This window comes from Suncus etruscus, chromosome 4 (assembly GCF_024139225.1).
Source record: "Suncus etruscus isolate mSunEtr1 chromosome 4, mSunEtr1.pri.cur, whole genome shotgun sequence".
Classification (NCBI taxonomy): Eukaryota; Metazoa; Chordata; class Mammalia; order Eulipotyphla; family Soricidae; genus Suncus; species Suncus etruscus.
In genome coordinates this window covers 27,573,795-27,589,537 of record NC_064851.1, presented here as the reverse complement: position 1 = coordinate 27,589,537, position 15,743 = coordinate 27,573,795, and the positions used below count along the sequence as shown (strand labels likewise).

Sequence of the window (15,743 nt, the reverse complement as noted above, 5' to 3'; positions counted from 1 at the left end):
TTGAAAGATTTCATTCGTGAATCCGTCAGGGCCTGGGCTTTTGTTTTTGGGTAAATTTTTGATTACAGTTTTAATTTCCTCAATAGTGATGGGGGTGTTTAGATATGCTACCTCTTCTTTATTCAACCGTGGAAGGTTATATGAGTTCAGAAATTTATCCATTTCTTCCAGGTTCTCATATTTAGTGGCATAGAGTTTCTCAAAGTATTCTCTGAATACCCTTTGAATCTCTGCAGTATCTGTAGTGATCTCCCCCTTTTCATTTCTAATACGCGTTATCAAGTTTCTCTCTTTCTTTTGCTTTGTGAGTTTTGCCAATGGTCTATCAATCTTGTTTATTTTTTCAAAGAACCAACTTCTGCTTTCGTTGATCTTTCGGATTGTTTTTTGGGTTTCCACTTCGTTGATTTCTGCTCTCAGCTTTGTTATTTCCTTCTGTCTCCCTATTTTTGGGTCCTTTTGTTGAGCACTTTCTAGTTCTATTAGCTGTGTCATTAAGCTACTCAGGTAAGCTCCTTCTTCCTTCCTGATGTGTGCTTGCAAAGCTATAAGTTTTCCTCTCAGTACTGCTTTTGCTGTGTCCCATAAGTTCTGATAGTTTGTGTCTTTATTGTCATTTGTTTCCAGGAACCTTTTGAATTCCTCCTTGATTTCATCTCGGACCCACTGGTTATTGAGTATGAGGCTGTTTAACTTCCAGGTGTTAAATTTTTTCTTCTGTGTCCCTTTGCAATTCACATCTAACTTCAGAGCCTTGTGGTCAGCAAAGGCAGCCTGCAAAATGTCTATCTTTTTTATTTTATGGAGGTATGTTTTATGTGCCAGCACGTGATCTATCCTGGAGAATGATCCATGTACATTGGAAAAGAATGTGTATCCAGGTTTCTGAGGATAGAGTGCCCTATATATATCTACTAGGCCTCTTTCATCCATTTCTCTTTGCAGGTCTAGTATATTTTTGTTGGGTTTCCATTTGGTTGACCTATCAAGTGTTGACAAGCCTGTGTTGAGGTCTCCCACAATTATTGTGTTATTATTGATATCCTTCTTCAGATTTGTCAACAATTGTATTAAATACTTTGCTGGACCCTCATTCGGTGCGTATATGTTTAGGAGAGTGATTTCTTCTTGCTGTACAAATCCCTTGATTAGTACATAATATCCATCTTTGTCCCTTACAACTTTTCTGAGTATAAAGTTTGTGTCATCTGATATTAGTATGGCCACCCCCGCTTTTTTAAGGGTGTTGTTTGCTTGAATGATTTTCCTCCAGCCTTTGATTTTGAGTCTATGTTTATTCTGACTATTCAGGTGTGTTTCTTGTAGACAGCAGAAGGTTGGCTTCAGTTTTTGATCCATTTCGCCACTCTGTGCCTCTTAACTGGTGCATTTAGTCCATTGACATTGAGAGAAATAATTGTCATGGGATTTATTGCCATCTTTGTGTAGAAGTTTGGTGTGTTTTTTGTTCTGTCTTGTTTTTAGAGTAGATCTTTCAGTTTTTCTTTTAAGGCTGGTTTTGAGTCTGCAAAGATTTTGAGCTGTTGTTTATCTGTGAAGCCGTGTATACATCCGTCAAACCTGAAACTTAGTTTTGCTGGGTGCAATATTCTTGGCGAAGCATTTATTTCATTGAGTTTTGCCACTACGTCCCACCACTGCCTTCTGGCCTTGAGTGTTTCTGGTGACAGGTCTGCTGTACATTTCAAGGATGCTCCCTGGAATGTAATTTCCCTTTTCGATTTTGCTGCTTGCAGTATTCTATCTCTATCGGTGGGTTTCATCATGGTGACTAGGATGTGTCTTGGGGTGTTTCTACTGGGGTCTTTTTTAGCTGGTACTCTTCGGGCATGCAGGATTTGGTCACATGTTTTCTTTAGCTCTGGTAGTTTCTCTGTGATGATGTTCTTAACCATTGATTCTTCCTGAAGATTTTCTTCTTGGGTCTCTGGAACTCCAATGATTCTAAAGTTGTTTCTGTTGAGCTTATCAAAGACTTCTATTTTCATCTTCTCATATTCTTTGAGTAAATTTTCCATTATCTGATCATTTGATTTGAGGCTTTTTTCCAATCTCTTCTGCTGTGTAAAGTTGTTATGCATCTCGTCTTCTAAAGCACTAATTCTATCCTCAGCTGCTGTTAACCTGTTGGAAAGCTCATCCATTATGTTCTTCAATTCGTCTACTGAGTTTTTCAGACCTGTTTTCTGATCTGATATTTCAGTTTGGAGTTTTCTGATTTCTATCTTCATATTCTCTTGATTTTTATTAGTGTTCTGATTTATACTTTCTTTGATATCTGTTAGCAACCTCCATATTTCGTCTCTAAACTCCATTTCTGAAAGACTGCTTAGGTAGTTGGTCATTGTTGGGTCATCAGAGTTTCCATCTTCATTCTCTATGGTTGAAGTTGGTCTGCGTAGTCTCCCCATTGTCACGCTTACACTGTGGGTTTTTTCTACGTGTTGTGGTGGTACTCATTGGCTAGGTGGCCCCCAAACACTCACCTCAGCCGAGGCAAGCCGTCAGGGGATGCCAGGAGAAGTCCCCAAATGTCTGCCAAGCTAAAGAAACCAGCACAATCCACAACTCCAACAGAAAACACACGCCTCAGCGAGACACGCCTTGAAGAGATTAATGCTGAAGGAGGTCAAAGTTCCCAGGTTGATGCAGGCTGGGGGAGGTTCCAAAATGTCTGCCGGGCCTAGGGGTCCTAGGGGTCCAGCAGTCAGCCTGATCCGCAACTCCGGCCCCCAAACACTCACCTCAGCCGAGGCAAGCCGTCAGGGGATGCCAGGAGAAGTCCCCAAATGTCTGCCAAGCTAAAGAAACCAGCACAATCCACAACTCCAACAGAAAACACACGCCTCAGCGAGACACGCCTTGAAGAGATTAATGCTGAAGGAGGTCAAAGTTCCCAGGTTGATGCAGGCTGGGGGAGGTCCCAAAATGTCTGCCGGGCCTAGGGGTCCTAGGGGTCCAGCAGTCAGCCTGATCCGTAACTCCAGCCCCCAAACACTCACCTCAGCCGAGGCAAGCCGTCAGGGGATGCCAGGAGAAGTCCCCAAATGTCTGCCAAGCTAAAGAAACCAGCACAATCCACAGCTCCAACAGAAAACACACTCGTTCGCTTTTTTTTAAATTTTTTAAGAAAGTAGATAGACTAGATTAGAAGAAAAGAAAGATTGTGTGTGTGTGTGTGTGTGTGTGTGTATGTGTCTGTGGCAGTTGTTGTTTGCACAGGCACAGCAAAATATGGGAGAAATTGGAAGGAGAAACCTTTGGCCTAAAAACACCCCTGAAGTGTTTTGGCATAAGACCAACTCCAGGCTCCAGGCCTACTAGGTTGTCCGACCCCTGAGACATTCTCTGTAGTCCCAGAAACAGTTCTTCACCATCACAGTTGTTGCTGTCAGGTTTCTTTAGTTATAGATCCTGGTTTCTGTACAAATCCTATGTTGAAGGCTGCGTGGTGTATGATGTCTTCTGGTTTCGTTTCATCATTAGGTAATTTTGCAGAGAATCCTGCCCTAAAATGAATGTTGCTACTCCTAGGTTGTCATGGTACCATAAGTACCATCTTTGAAGTAAGTCAATGCCATGATGGTAGTGGAGCCTTCCTTGTTAAGAGTTCTTATTCCTGGTGATGGTGTCCACAGTTCAGGGGTGAATGGTCAATGTCTGATCAGCTGAAGTCTAAGCCAAGTCATTATGCCAGGAGTTCAGGGTATAAGGTCCCACTGCAGTTTAAAATGTTGTGCTCCCATCATTATTAGATAATAATTTATTTGCATATGTAACATTTTCCCATTTTAATGTGCCTGTGCAAAAATGAACCATGCCACAAGGTATTACTGGTACATATGGGGGTCGAGGTATCAATACCAACAACCCCTATAACATTTTTCTGACATGGCCTCTAGACAAAGACGTTTCTACTAGAATTCTAGGATCCCGAGGATGGGGGAAATTGCCACTCCATGAGAAGATACTCGGTCACAGTTATGTGTATTAAAGGAATGTAACTAAAGAGATATTCAAAAGCGATTAATATGTTCTTTTTAAGTTTTTTGAAATAGGCAGGGAAGAGGTAAGATCCAGAGCCCTGCTTCAATCTGTAAACTGGTTTTGTGGAGTCTAGGAAGATGGCTCCTAGCAGTCACATATCAGGGAGTATCCTTAAGAGGGGAGGTGGGGTGGGTGGGGTGGGATGCTTCTCAGCCACTGAGTCTGGTAGAAAATCCACGGCAGAAGAAGGTGAAGGGAGAGGAGCGGTCGAGAGTGAGTCAATAGCAGCTTGAGTGTCGGTTTTTCTCATGTAGGGAATCTATCTTATCACTTTGGAGGCTGGTTGACATCTGGCTGGGGAGGGGAGGATGCTCTGCTTTGTGAAGAGTTAAGCACATGGAGAATTCCAGCGGGTCTTCGGCATTCCGTTTCCTTTCCTAGGAACCATCTAAAATTATGAACATTGTGGTATCATGGTAAACTAAGTGCTGTTGTCTTGTAGGCACACTAGTGCCCCTGCGTTTTGAGAAATTAGGACTGATGAGAAAGGACCCCAGTGCAAGAAGGTCCAATGCACAACCCGATTTATGGCCGGTGGGAGGGGCTACTTGTTTCCTTTCCCAAGTTGATTGTATAACAGTGAATAGTTTTGATATAGATAGATATAGAGAGATGTCTCAGTACATGTGTTAATGTATACTTATATATAATAGATGTTATATATGTGTGTCCTTTTTTAATGCCACATATTTTTAGTTAAGTAAAAAATAAATGATGGACATTTTATACACTTATGATTATAATCAGTATTATAAATAAAAACATGTAAAGTGACATGAATGATACCACATCAGCGTTAGGATTATACACCACCTAAAATGGTTAAAAAATAAGAGAAAATAAAAGAAGTGCCTGCTATAGAGGCAGGCTGGGGGTAGGAAGGAAACTAGAGAATGTGATGGAGGGTAGTAGACACTGTAGTATTGGTGGTAGAATATTCTATGCTTGAAAATCAATCATGGATAACTTTGTAACTCTGTATTTCATGGCAATTCAATAAAAAGTAAATTGAAAAAAATAAAGGGTTTGACAGCTCACTTTTTGCTTTATTTTAGCTTTATGCACCCCAAGGGTATCTGAAATTGATTCTATTAGTGCTTCTGAATGGTAGCAAATAAAAAATATAAACAGCAGAAGTTATACAAGAAAGTGCAGAGAATGAATTCCATGAGTTCTGATGTTTTGGAGAACTATTTTCTATTTTATATTTAGGGTTAAAGTGACAGTCAGAGGAAATCCTGGAACCCTCACAGGGAGTTTTTTTGTTTGTTTGTTTGTTTTGTTTTTTTTTCCATCTGAAAGCACCTGGCAGGCTTCTTGGCAGTATAGAAGATCTTGGTTTTACTACAGTGGCTTACTACAAAGAAAGTTTTACAGTACATGTTGGGGCCGAAGCAATAGCTCAGCAGTAGGGCATTTATTTGCCTTGCAAACAGCTGACCCAAGATGGACCTGGGTTCAATCCCAGATTCCCAATTGTTCCCTGAGCCAGGAGTTATTTCTGAGTACATAGCCAGGAGTAACCCTTGAATGTCACTGAGTATGGCCCCAAACCAAACCAAAACAAAATAGAAGAAAACAAAAGTTTTACAGTACTTGCTACTAGTTTTTGCTAATAAATTTAGGTATTAACTTCTCTGTACCTTAGTTTCTAAGGGTGGACAAAGAAAAACAACTATCACATGGAATTACAGGATTAGTTTGTATAGTTATATGGTACACAGTTGTAACATAATCTTGATCAAGTTTGTCTTTTCAATATGTAACAACTGAAATTACTATTCTTGGTATATTATACAGGCAGAAATAACAAGAAAGTTATCATTGGAATACAGCTTACATTTGATTTCATGGAGGGAAAAAAAACTAGAAATCATAAAACAAATGACTATCATTTAAGTAATTTTTGTCATGCCATTTTTATAATGGCTTACGGAAGACCAAAGAGCATTATCCTCATTTTATATCAAAGAAGACAGGCTTAGATAACAACTCGTCTAAATCTATTATTTAGGTGAACCAAGCATTAGTACACTTAGGTATGTGTTACAGAGGATATTTTCTCACAATTTTATGTTGTATGACATACTAATGACTTAAAAGGAAGAGTTAATGAAAAGAGAAGAGTGAAAGAGAGTGATTAGAGATCAGTCATTAGAGAGTGATTGAATGTAGAAAGAAAAAAATTGGAGGTCCTGTTTAAAACATAAAAAAAGGATTTTCAATTTGGTGGTTTGGCCAAGGATTTTGGCAAGAAAGGAGGCTGATCCTTGCCAGAAAAATTGAGAAGAGCAGTTTCATTTAGCCTCAGTGCATGGACAGAACTCTGCAGTGACAGTGAAATTGTGTAGAAGTAGAATTGACTACCAACCTTGCACTTAAATAATGTTTCCCTCCTAGTGAAGATTTTTCTTATAATAATATTTGGCTGGAGCAATTATACATTTTATAGGGCATTTTCCCTGCATGCTCCTACTCCAGTCCAATCACTGGGCACCCATAATTTCCCCAAGGAAGCAGAGATAATTCCTGAATGTAGAGCCAGGAGTCACCCTTGCATACCACCAGGTGTGGCCCTAAAACAAAAACAGATTTATCTAAAAGTTTTATATAAAAACTTATTTCTAAGAGAATAAATATTAGTTTCTTTTTGTTTTGTTTTGTTTTTGTATCTTTTGGGTCACACTCAGCGGCACTCCTGAGTTACTTCTGGCTCTGCACTCAAATTGCTCCTGGCAGGCTTGGGGGACCTTATGGATGCTGGGATTCAAACCACTCTCAGTCCTGGTTCAGTCGTGTGTAAGGAAACGCCCTACTACTGTGCTAGCTCGCTGGCCCGAGAATAAATATTAGTTTTAAACATTCCATTCTACACCCCAAAGCTGTTTTTTATCTTCCTTTTAATTTGTTTGTGTATAAGCACAGTCTAGCTTTAGTGTCTATATGAAAATAAGAAAGAAATGAAAATGAAATTGAATTATACAATGGGGTTAGAGAGATTTGAGAACTAAAATAAATTTATACAGGAAATCAGGTAACCCTGCCACTTTGAGGTCATTCTTTCTCCTATTCTTTCTTTAATGGACTGGCTCAAAATTGAATCACTGTCTGTTTTAGCCTTTTGAAATCAGCAGAAACAAATGAGTAAGAGAGAGGAGCACCTATATATTTATTATAGGAATAACTTCCTTAAAGTAAAAAATAGGTGTCTTCATATTTCTATAGAAGATATGACTGTTTCAGAAAGTGCAGAACATATATGCCATTGTGTCCAATATAAATGTGAAGTTCATAAAAGTTACTGAACATACCACTAGTAAACAGGAGTCTTTTGTTGCTAAAAAAAAAAAATAGATGTTTCAGTGAAGGGGGAGTTTATAATCCCTAAAGTTTCTGAATTGGTACATATGACAAAACAAGTCTCCTTGATCTGCTATGTTCCCTACAGAGAGACAACATATCCAGATTTTTATAAACTAGTGATAAGGATGAGTGACTAAAGTATGTGATTTCCTTTGAGAAACAGTGGTCAGCTGGTGGCTGTCAAGGTAGTTGAGAGATAAGAGCAAATGGGATTGTATTTAAGGGTTTCTATTGCTTAAAGGCTTTTTGGAGTTTGTTTTTAACTCCTGTGTAGTATCTCTTGAATCTTTGTAAAAACTCTGATATGTCTCTGTGCCTGTACTTAAAATGCTGAGACCTGTCTTGGAGAGCTGCTGGGGGCTGGAGGGACTGAGAGAAGAGGATAAGAATAAAGACAGGTATTTCTTCCCTTAAATTCTATCAGCTGCTACAGCCATCTGTGTAGCTGCCTAGCAGAACTAAAGAAAAAACAAATTAACACAAAACAAAATGAAAACAAAACAAAGAGTAAGGTAGGCACAGTGAAAACAAGAAAAGCACCAGTTAAGTATTAGTATTTTACTTTAAAATTAGCTGTGTAAAATACTATTATACTCACAGACCTATAGTTTAAAAAAATCATAGGTAAGTTTGTACTTCTACCTAATGACTTTAAGCAATGTAGTTTTATAGAAAATCAGTGTAATGATATTCAATATTGATTTTTAAAAATTGGTATTAAATTATTTTGGACTCGTGTTAGGTTCTAGACTGTCTCTGAAATGTCACATCAGGGTACTGCCTGGAACACCCACAATCTCACAAACTCTTACCAATGCTATGTGCCCACCTCCACACTTTTTTCTTCCTCCTTCTCTCCTTCCCTTCTCCCCTTCCCTCTTTTCCTCCCTCCCTTCCTCCCTCCTTCCCTCCCTTCTTCCCTCTTCCTTTATTTCTTCCTTCCTTCTTTCCTCTGTCCCTCCCTCTTTTCCTTCCTTCCTTCCTTCCTTCCTTCCTTCCTTCCTTCCTTCCTTCCTTCCTTCCTTCCTTCCTTCCTTCCTTCCTTCCTTCCTTCCTTTTTCCTTCCTTCCTTCCTTCCTTCCTTCCTTCCTTCCTTCCTTCCTTCCTTCCTTCTTCCTTCCTTCCTTCCTTCCTTCCTTCCTTCCTTCCTTCCTTCCTTCCTTCCTTCCTTCCTTCCTTCCTTCCTTCCTTCCTTCCTTCCTTCCTTCCTTCCTTCCTTCCTTCCTCCCTCCCTCCCTCCCTCCGTCCCTCCCTCCCTCTTTGAACAAAGTTGTTGATGAGTTTCAGTTCTATAATATTCCAGCCCTTCACCAGTGTTCATTTCCCACCCAAAATTTCCCCCAATTCCCCCTCCTGACACTGCCCTTCATCTCTGGCAGCCTCTGCTTCCTTTAGAGGATAATCCTGGGCTGGTGGAGTTGCCTTAGCTTTAGGCACAAAGAATTCGCAAATACCTAGGGGTTTAGAGACCCCCTAGTGAGTCCTGAGGAGATGGGGCTAATATGGTTGAGGAAGAAAATAGAAGCTTAACTACATTCTCAAGAAAAGCTTAACTTCAATTATTTAAATTTTAGAGATAGAATTGACGTTTAGCTGTTGCTTAAACAGCTCCCTTGATGGACTTCTTCCTAGGTTCTGCCCTGCTTCATCCATCTTGAGCTCCTCTGATAGCCTAGCATCATATCACTTCTACAAATGTCATCTATTACTTCCTCTTTGTCTTTATTATTATTATTATTTTGGCAGTGTGCAGGACTTTCTCATTGCTCTGTGTTTAGGATTAATCCTGGTGGTGTTTAGAAAATTATATGATTTGCTACAAATTGAACTAGTGTCTGTGTCTGTACAGTCTCAACTCGACAGTCATCAAATATAATTTATTGTTGGAACATCTAAAGACTCATAAATGACAGAGTTTTGTCAAGCAATTGGGTAGAATATATAAGAAAAGATTATAAAGTTGATCAAACTATTAAAGTTTTGTTCTGATTAATTACTAATCCAAACCTACAATTAAACTAGTTGCCTTACAGACAACATTGGTGTCATTATTGTCCATTATTTTTAATTTCTGTAGATATAAAAACTGTTTCATCAGCTTCATCCAGAAGTCACCCATATTCTAGCTGCAGTGATGGTGAATCTATCCTGGGGGAAGAAGTTCGTGATGATAACATTTCAAATGGAAGTTTGTCTTCTCAGGAGCGGAATAAAAATGATGAGCCAGAAAAAAATCACCTTTCAAATGAGGATACACTAAAAATTGAAGACAAAGAAATAGTACAATCTGATCTGGATACTACACCTCAGATAATTGAGGAAAACCTGGAAAATATTCTTGATGAAGAAACTGAGATAATAATCCAAGTCAGTGAAGATGTTTTATCTGAAAAGTCTGGGGGACATGTGTCAAAGGAAGATAAGGAAAACAGTAAGCTTTGGAAAGACAACCCTGCTAAGGCAAAGGACAAAAAGGCAGGTCCCAATGGGGTGGAGAAAGGTGGTAAGTATGGCCACTGAGTTGTACTGCCATTTTCTCCATGCATGGAAGCTGATTTTGGTCATTGCACTCTGCCAAAGCTTTGGAAAAACTATTGTAATGATTTCAGAGAGATTAAAATTTTTCCTTACTTCTCTCTTTGCTACATAATCATATGTGTATTTTCAGCTTGCTGTTTTTCCATCTATTGCATTTTAAAATTACTTGAATCTTCTTATATACCCTCGTTCCTATTTTCTGTAAATTTCTTCCTTGGGTAATTCTATCTCAAAAATCAAATAAAACAAAGTATAAAAGGCAAGGGTATGTGTGGCTTTTTAGACAATTTAATACTAGCCTGATATTTGTTCTTAGTTGTACTTCATTTATACATACTAAACTAACATTCATTGGAGTTTTAGAGATTTACAGATTTTCAGATGTACAGATATGAACTCATTTAATCTTCACAACAGCTCCAGGGAGTAGGTTCTTAAGCATCATATTTTTTTCCGCCAATGACAAAAATTATGTCATGAAGAATTGCCAAGAACTAAGCAGTTGACAAAACATCTTTAGGATTTCAATTCATGCAGAGTAGTTTCAGAATTTCTGAATATTTTTTTATATTTTCTATAAAATTATTAGCTAAATATGAAAGCTTCATAGAAATCTCCAAACTTCACTTTGAAACCAATTAGTTGTGCCTGGTTGGTTTCATTTAAAGAAAAAAAAAGAATGAGCAAATGTCACAGGAAAATCAGACCTAGTACCTTAGATACATAGAAGGGCTTAACTTTAGGAGAATAGTTAAACACTGAGTTGTGGCCAGATAGAGTCTGACTCTCACATAGTTGAATATCACATAGTACCTTGTTCTGTGTATCTTGATTCATTCTTACTCTCAACTCTCCTGCCAATATGGTGGACATTTCTTGCTTCTAAAACAAATTAGTTTTCATAATTTACTTTTAGAGACTTTAGGATATAAATACTTTCATATCTTTGATATTACTAAGACTTTAAAAGCTGTTAAACTACAGGCATCTAAAAGTAGGAATTAAGGATTTTTAATCTGTGTTATCTTTCAGTTATGTTATTATTATTGTGAACTTTCTACTATTGCAGGACACTATGTAGGAGAAGAGCCTCTCCTAAAATTGTCAGAGGAAGGCAGTAGTATCAAACCAAAAAAGGTACAAATACTATGCAGTTTTAAAGAAAGAGTTATCCCATATGTTTTATTCCATTCTGGAAAATTTTTGGAAGGATATTTGAGAAAGGCTTGAATGTGTATAGAAGATGAAAGATTTCTAGACAGTGAGAAGGAGTGACTTCAAATCAGTGTATCAGAATTATCTATGAACTGTTTACAGAAACATCAGTTCTCAGATCAAATCTGCCCCTCCCCTAGCCTCTTGCTTGTGAGCTCTGACGACTTTTTATATTTTAAAATAGTAAGAAAAAAAAATCAAAAGAATAATGATGTGTGCTAATGTTGACATTAGAATTACATTCAAATTAAGTTTGGCATCAAAAAATAAGGTTTTACTGAAATAAAGCCCTTCTTCTTCACTAGAACATTATAAAAGAGTGCTTTTAGATCTACAAGGTAGTTAAGCAGATCAACAGAAGCAATGGGCCACAAAATCCTACCAATTCCTTTAAGAGAATTTTGTTTATCACTTTAGAAAAAAATTTACCTTTAATCATGACATAAAGATCTCTAACATTTTCAAGAAGATATTGCCTTGTATAAACTGTAATTCTTATTAAAGTATAATCAAAATATTCCTTGTGAGGAAACCCATAAACCAGTGGTGATGAAGGGACCCTACAGTGCCTGGGATCAAACTCAGACTCCCACATGTACGACTGCACTGGAACCCTTTGAGCATCTCCCTATCTTCTTTTTCTATTATGAATTCATTCATAAAATAATTATTTTTGGGTATATGTATTTTATGGTTTAGTTCTATATTTGGCATACATAGTTAAGAAGAATACATATAATTGGCAAGTTGATATATAAAAGAAGGTAGAGCTACTGAAGGGTGATAGTAACATTGACCTTGCTATTTTTTATTTTATTTTTATTTCAGAAAATTAGAATGATTTACATGGATTTCTGAGAGTAGATATACTTTCGTATATCTTTTGTACTTTTGTAAATGGATTTGTATACTTTTGTATATGGATTTCTGAGAGTAGATATATTTTTGTAAAACAAGATAAGTCCACCTAATGTGTACTTTATTAGGTGATAGATGGAATACCAGAAACACTAGATTAAGATAATGTTATCTGGAAGCATAAAAAAAGTGAATAGATACTTTTTCTTCTGTCAAATGTAGTGGGAAACTGGTATTCGTGACTATTATTATTATTATTATTATTATTATTATTATTACTATTATAATATTAAGGTACATTCAACCCTAGCTTACATGGTTGGTTATAAGCTGTTTTCCATTCTTTCTGTTTCAAATCCTCCTCTCCTAGTGTTTGGGGGCTTGGGGAAGAAAAAATAAGGATCTCTCCAAGCAATTGACCAATTGGGCCAGACAGTTTGGAGCCTGAGTCTACTCCTGTAATGCTGTTCAGATCTGATGGTGTTGGGGACCTGAGTGGTGCTGGAAGCACTGAAGTCCTTCAAGGCTACATCCAGAAGTGCTTGGAAGGTTATTCAAAACTGGGTCCTAGCAAATGTGAGGCTAATGTACCAGCCCTTAACCTAGCTTTTTGATCTCTATGTATCATTTTTCAGCTCAAATAGATGCATTTTCATTAAGGAATTATTAAGTAATATTTAGAAATTGAGAAAAGAAGATTTTTAAAAATGAGCTAAATATTTATCACACAAAATTATTTTTTTAAAAAAAATAATTATTGAGACCAATGTGAATTACATGTTTTTTGCAGTTCTATTTCAGGTACATAGTGACATTGACTTAAGGCCATTCCCACCACCTGTGTTGACCTCCCTCCACTATAATTCCAAGCATGCATTACATAATTCCACTAAGCCCTCTAGACTGCTAGTGTAACAACAAATGTATACAGTTTGTGTATAGCTTATTATAGTTCGTGTCTCTTGATTCTACTGCCATTGACATTGGTTTGGGTACTTAGGGCTGACCATTTTTTATTCCCACTCAAAGCTACTAAGACCACTTGGCCAGTGGATCCCAATTGGCCAGTGGGTACCATCCATTTTTTTTTCTTTTCTCAGTTTGTAGGAAGACATATAAATATGAGGCAGAACAAAATGATTCATGTTGTATTGTTTTGTAAAAAAGATGGGGGCCATTATCTAGAAGCTATAAATATAAATAAAACTAAAAGAAAAAACAAAATTACTATTTAACAACATTTGTTTAGTCTTTTATGTTTTTAAATTTTTGTATATTTTTTCATTATTTTGTGAAATATCTATAAAATAGTCTTTTATGATTTTTATTCTTTATTTTATGTTATATTCAACTTCTTCACATTAGACAACTTTATAAATATGTTTATCTCTGTATTTTTCCATCTGTGACATAATCAAAATTTATTTTAGTATATGTGCTGCCAAAGCAAGCACAATATAATCAAAATTTATATAGTTTCCTTTTACCCATTTCCTAGATTTTCCCCCTTAATTAATTTTTTTTGAGGTCACTTCTGGTTGTTGAGTTTTTATTCCTGGCTTTACACTCAGGAATTACTCCTAGTTTTACTCACAAGATATACAAGACATTTGGGATTGAACCAGGGTCAGCCATAGTGCAAGGCATGTATCCTATAATATATTCTAATAAATATCAAAATTTAATTATTTTTTAGGTGAGGTCATAAGAACCATACATATAAATGTTGCAAGCTTTTTGGAGTAGATAAGAGAGTAAATACTCTGTGAAACTCAGGGACCACACATGACTGCACAGAGGGTTACATGACACAGTGGATTGAATCATTGTGACAACTGCAGCTGTATATACAGCAAATGACGTAACCTTTGCACATCATTTCTGGCCTACCATTGTAATATTTTTGATTATTTTTATTAACAAAAGATTTGTTGAAAAGCTTAAGAAACAAACACAAATGAATTCCTATTTTCCTTGCCCCTCTTCTACTCTTTTATTTTTCTGAAACAGAATAACTGGATAAAGTTATATTTCATGCATTGTTAAAAATGTATTTTCTTTATATGCATATATAATTGTAATCACATATTCATTACATACATGTTTTTAAATAGATAAAATATTATATACCAGTACTTGGTAATATCCTCTTAACACTGTTCTGCTAATACATTTTTTCTTTTTAAAAATTATGTTTAATTTTTCTCATATTGGCATATGCTATAACTATACTTTTATATTTTACTGTATTTTCCATAGAATTACATTAGTGTTTCTTAACTTTTCAAACTGCCTTCTGTGCAAGAAGTTATTCCCATAATCCATAAAATTGTTTTCTGTGTTAAACATTTTAAGAGGTAGACAGTTATACTGAAAAATCAGTCATAGACAGAACCATGGACCATGTAAAACATCCAAAATAATGAAGAAAGGTTAAGTGTAGAAAGAGTAATACTTCAAGATAAGTAGATATATTTACACAATGTTCACACAGAATATATTCATTGGTGATAATGTAATATAGTCTTAAATAGATAAAGTAGCAAATTAAAAGAAATAACATGTATTCTCAAAGTCCTTAAAAATAAATATTTCTTAGAAATTTTCAGATAAAATTATTCAAATGTAATTGAACAATGTATTGCATTTTATTTATCCAAAGCATAAGAGATTATATCTGTCTATTTCCTCTCTGTGTTTTAAGCTCCTTCTTCCTAAGTCTTAATTTTGATCTTTCAGAAAGATGATAAAACCAGTGGATCCAAAGTTATACACTTAAAATGAAAGGCTATTTAGGTTGAAGTGGAATATTAAAAATGTGACTTGATTTATGACATCAGGCTAATAAAAATTTAAATTTACATTTTACTTGAGATCCTGGTTATAATATTTGGTTCAAATAAAAGGGACATATTAAGCATTAATTATCTATGCAATGCAAATTAATAATTTTTCATAATACTTTGAATTAAAATTGTGATTCTTTTAGGTCTATGATTTAAAATACTATTAATGATATTTTGTAGTGCCCAAGATAATAGAGCTTTATCAGACTTGTTTTAATATCATAGTTAGAGATAAGTTAGTAAATACTACATTCAACCTTCCAAGTTGACACCATAAAATGATATTTTTTTATTTTTTTATATTTTACTCATTTATCTGAGCTTTAAAAGCCACCAAAAACAAGGTGAGTTAATTTAGAATTTATATTTTTATAATAAATTAGATAATGTAAAATATTTTAATTGCTAACTAAAATAAGATAATGTCCCTGGAATCTGATTTGTCATTATAGGGTAGCATGTAACCTTAATGTGTTTATTATTTGTTATTTTTTAAGTTGCCTTAGTACACTGAAAAACAATCTTTTCAATATTAAAATTCATAAACATTACACTTTGGTACATTCATTTTTTTTGCCTTAATACAAGTTATATATTACTAATCTTAAATTAATAAAGTATTATAGTATGAATACATAAAAGAATAGTATTAGGCAGGGCTGGAGAGATAGCACAGCGATAAGGCTGTCTTGCATGCAGAAGAATGGTGGTTCGAATCCCAGCATACCTTATGGTCCCCTGAGCCTGCCAGGGGCGATTTCTGAGCATAGAGCCAGGAGTAGCCCCTGAGCGCTGCCAGGTGTGACACAAAAGCAAAAAAAAAAAAAAAATAGTATTAGGCATTTTATACTTTTT

At 36.0% G+C, this 15,743-nt stretch overlaps 1 protein-coding gene across 1 annotated transcript in view; it reads left to right on the top strand.

Moving 5' to 3' along the window:
- Positions 1–15,743, top strand: part of ERICH3 (glutamate rich 3) — a 100,110-nt gene that overhangs the window by 72,276 nt on the left and 12,091 nt on the right. Inside the window, exon 12 of the mRNA XM_049772541.1 lies at positions 9,509–9,934. Within this exon, the coding sequence (XP_049628498.1) occupies positions 9,509–9,934 (426 nt within the window). The remainder of the gene's footprint in view (positions 1–9,508; positions 9,935–15,743) is intronic.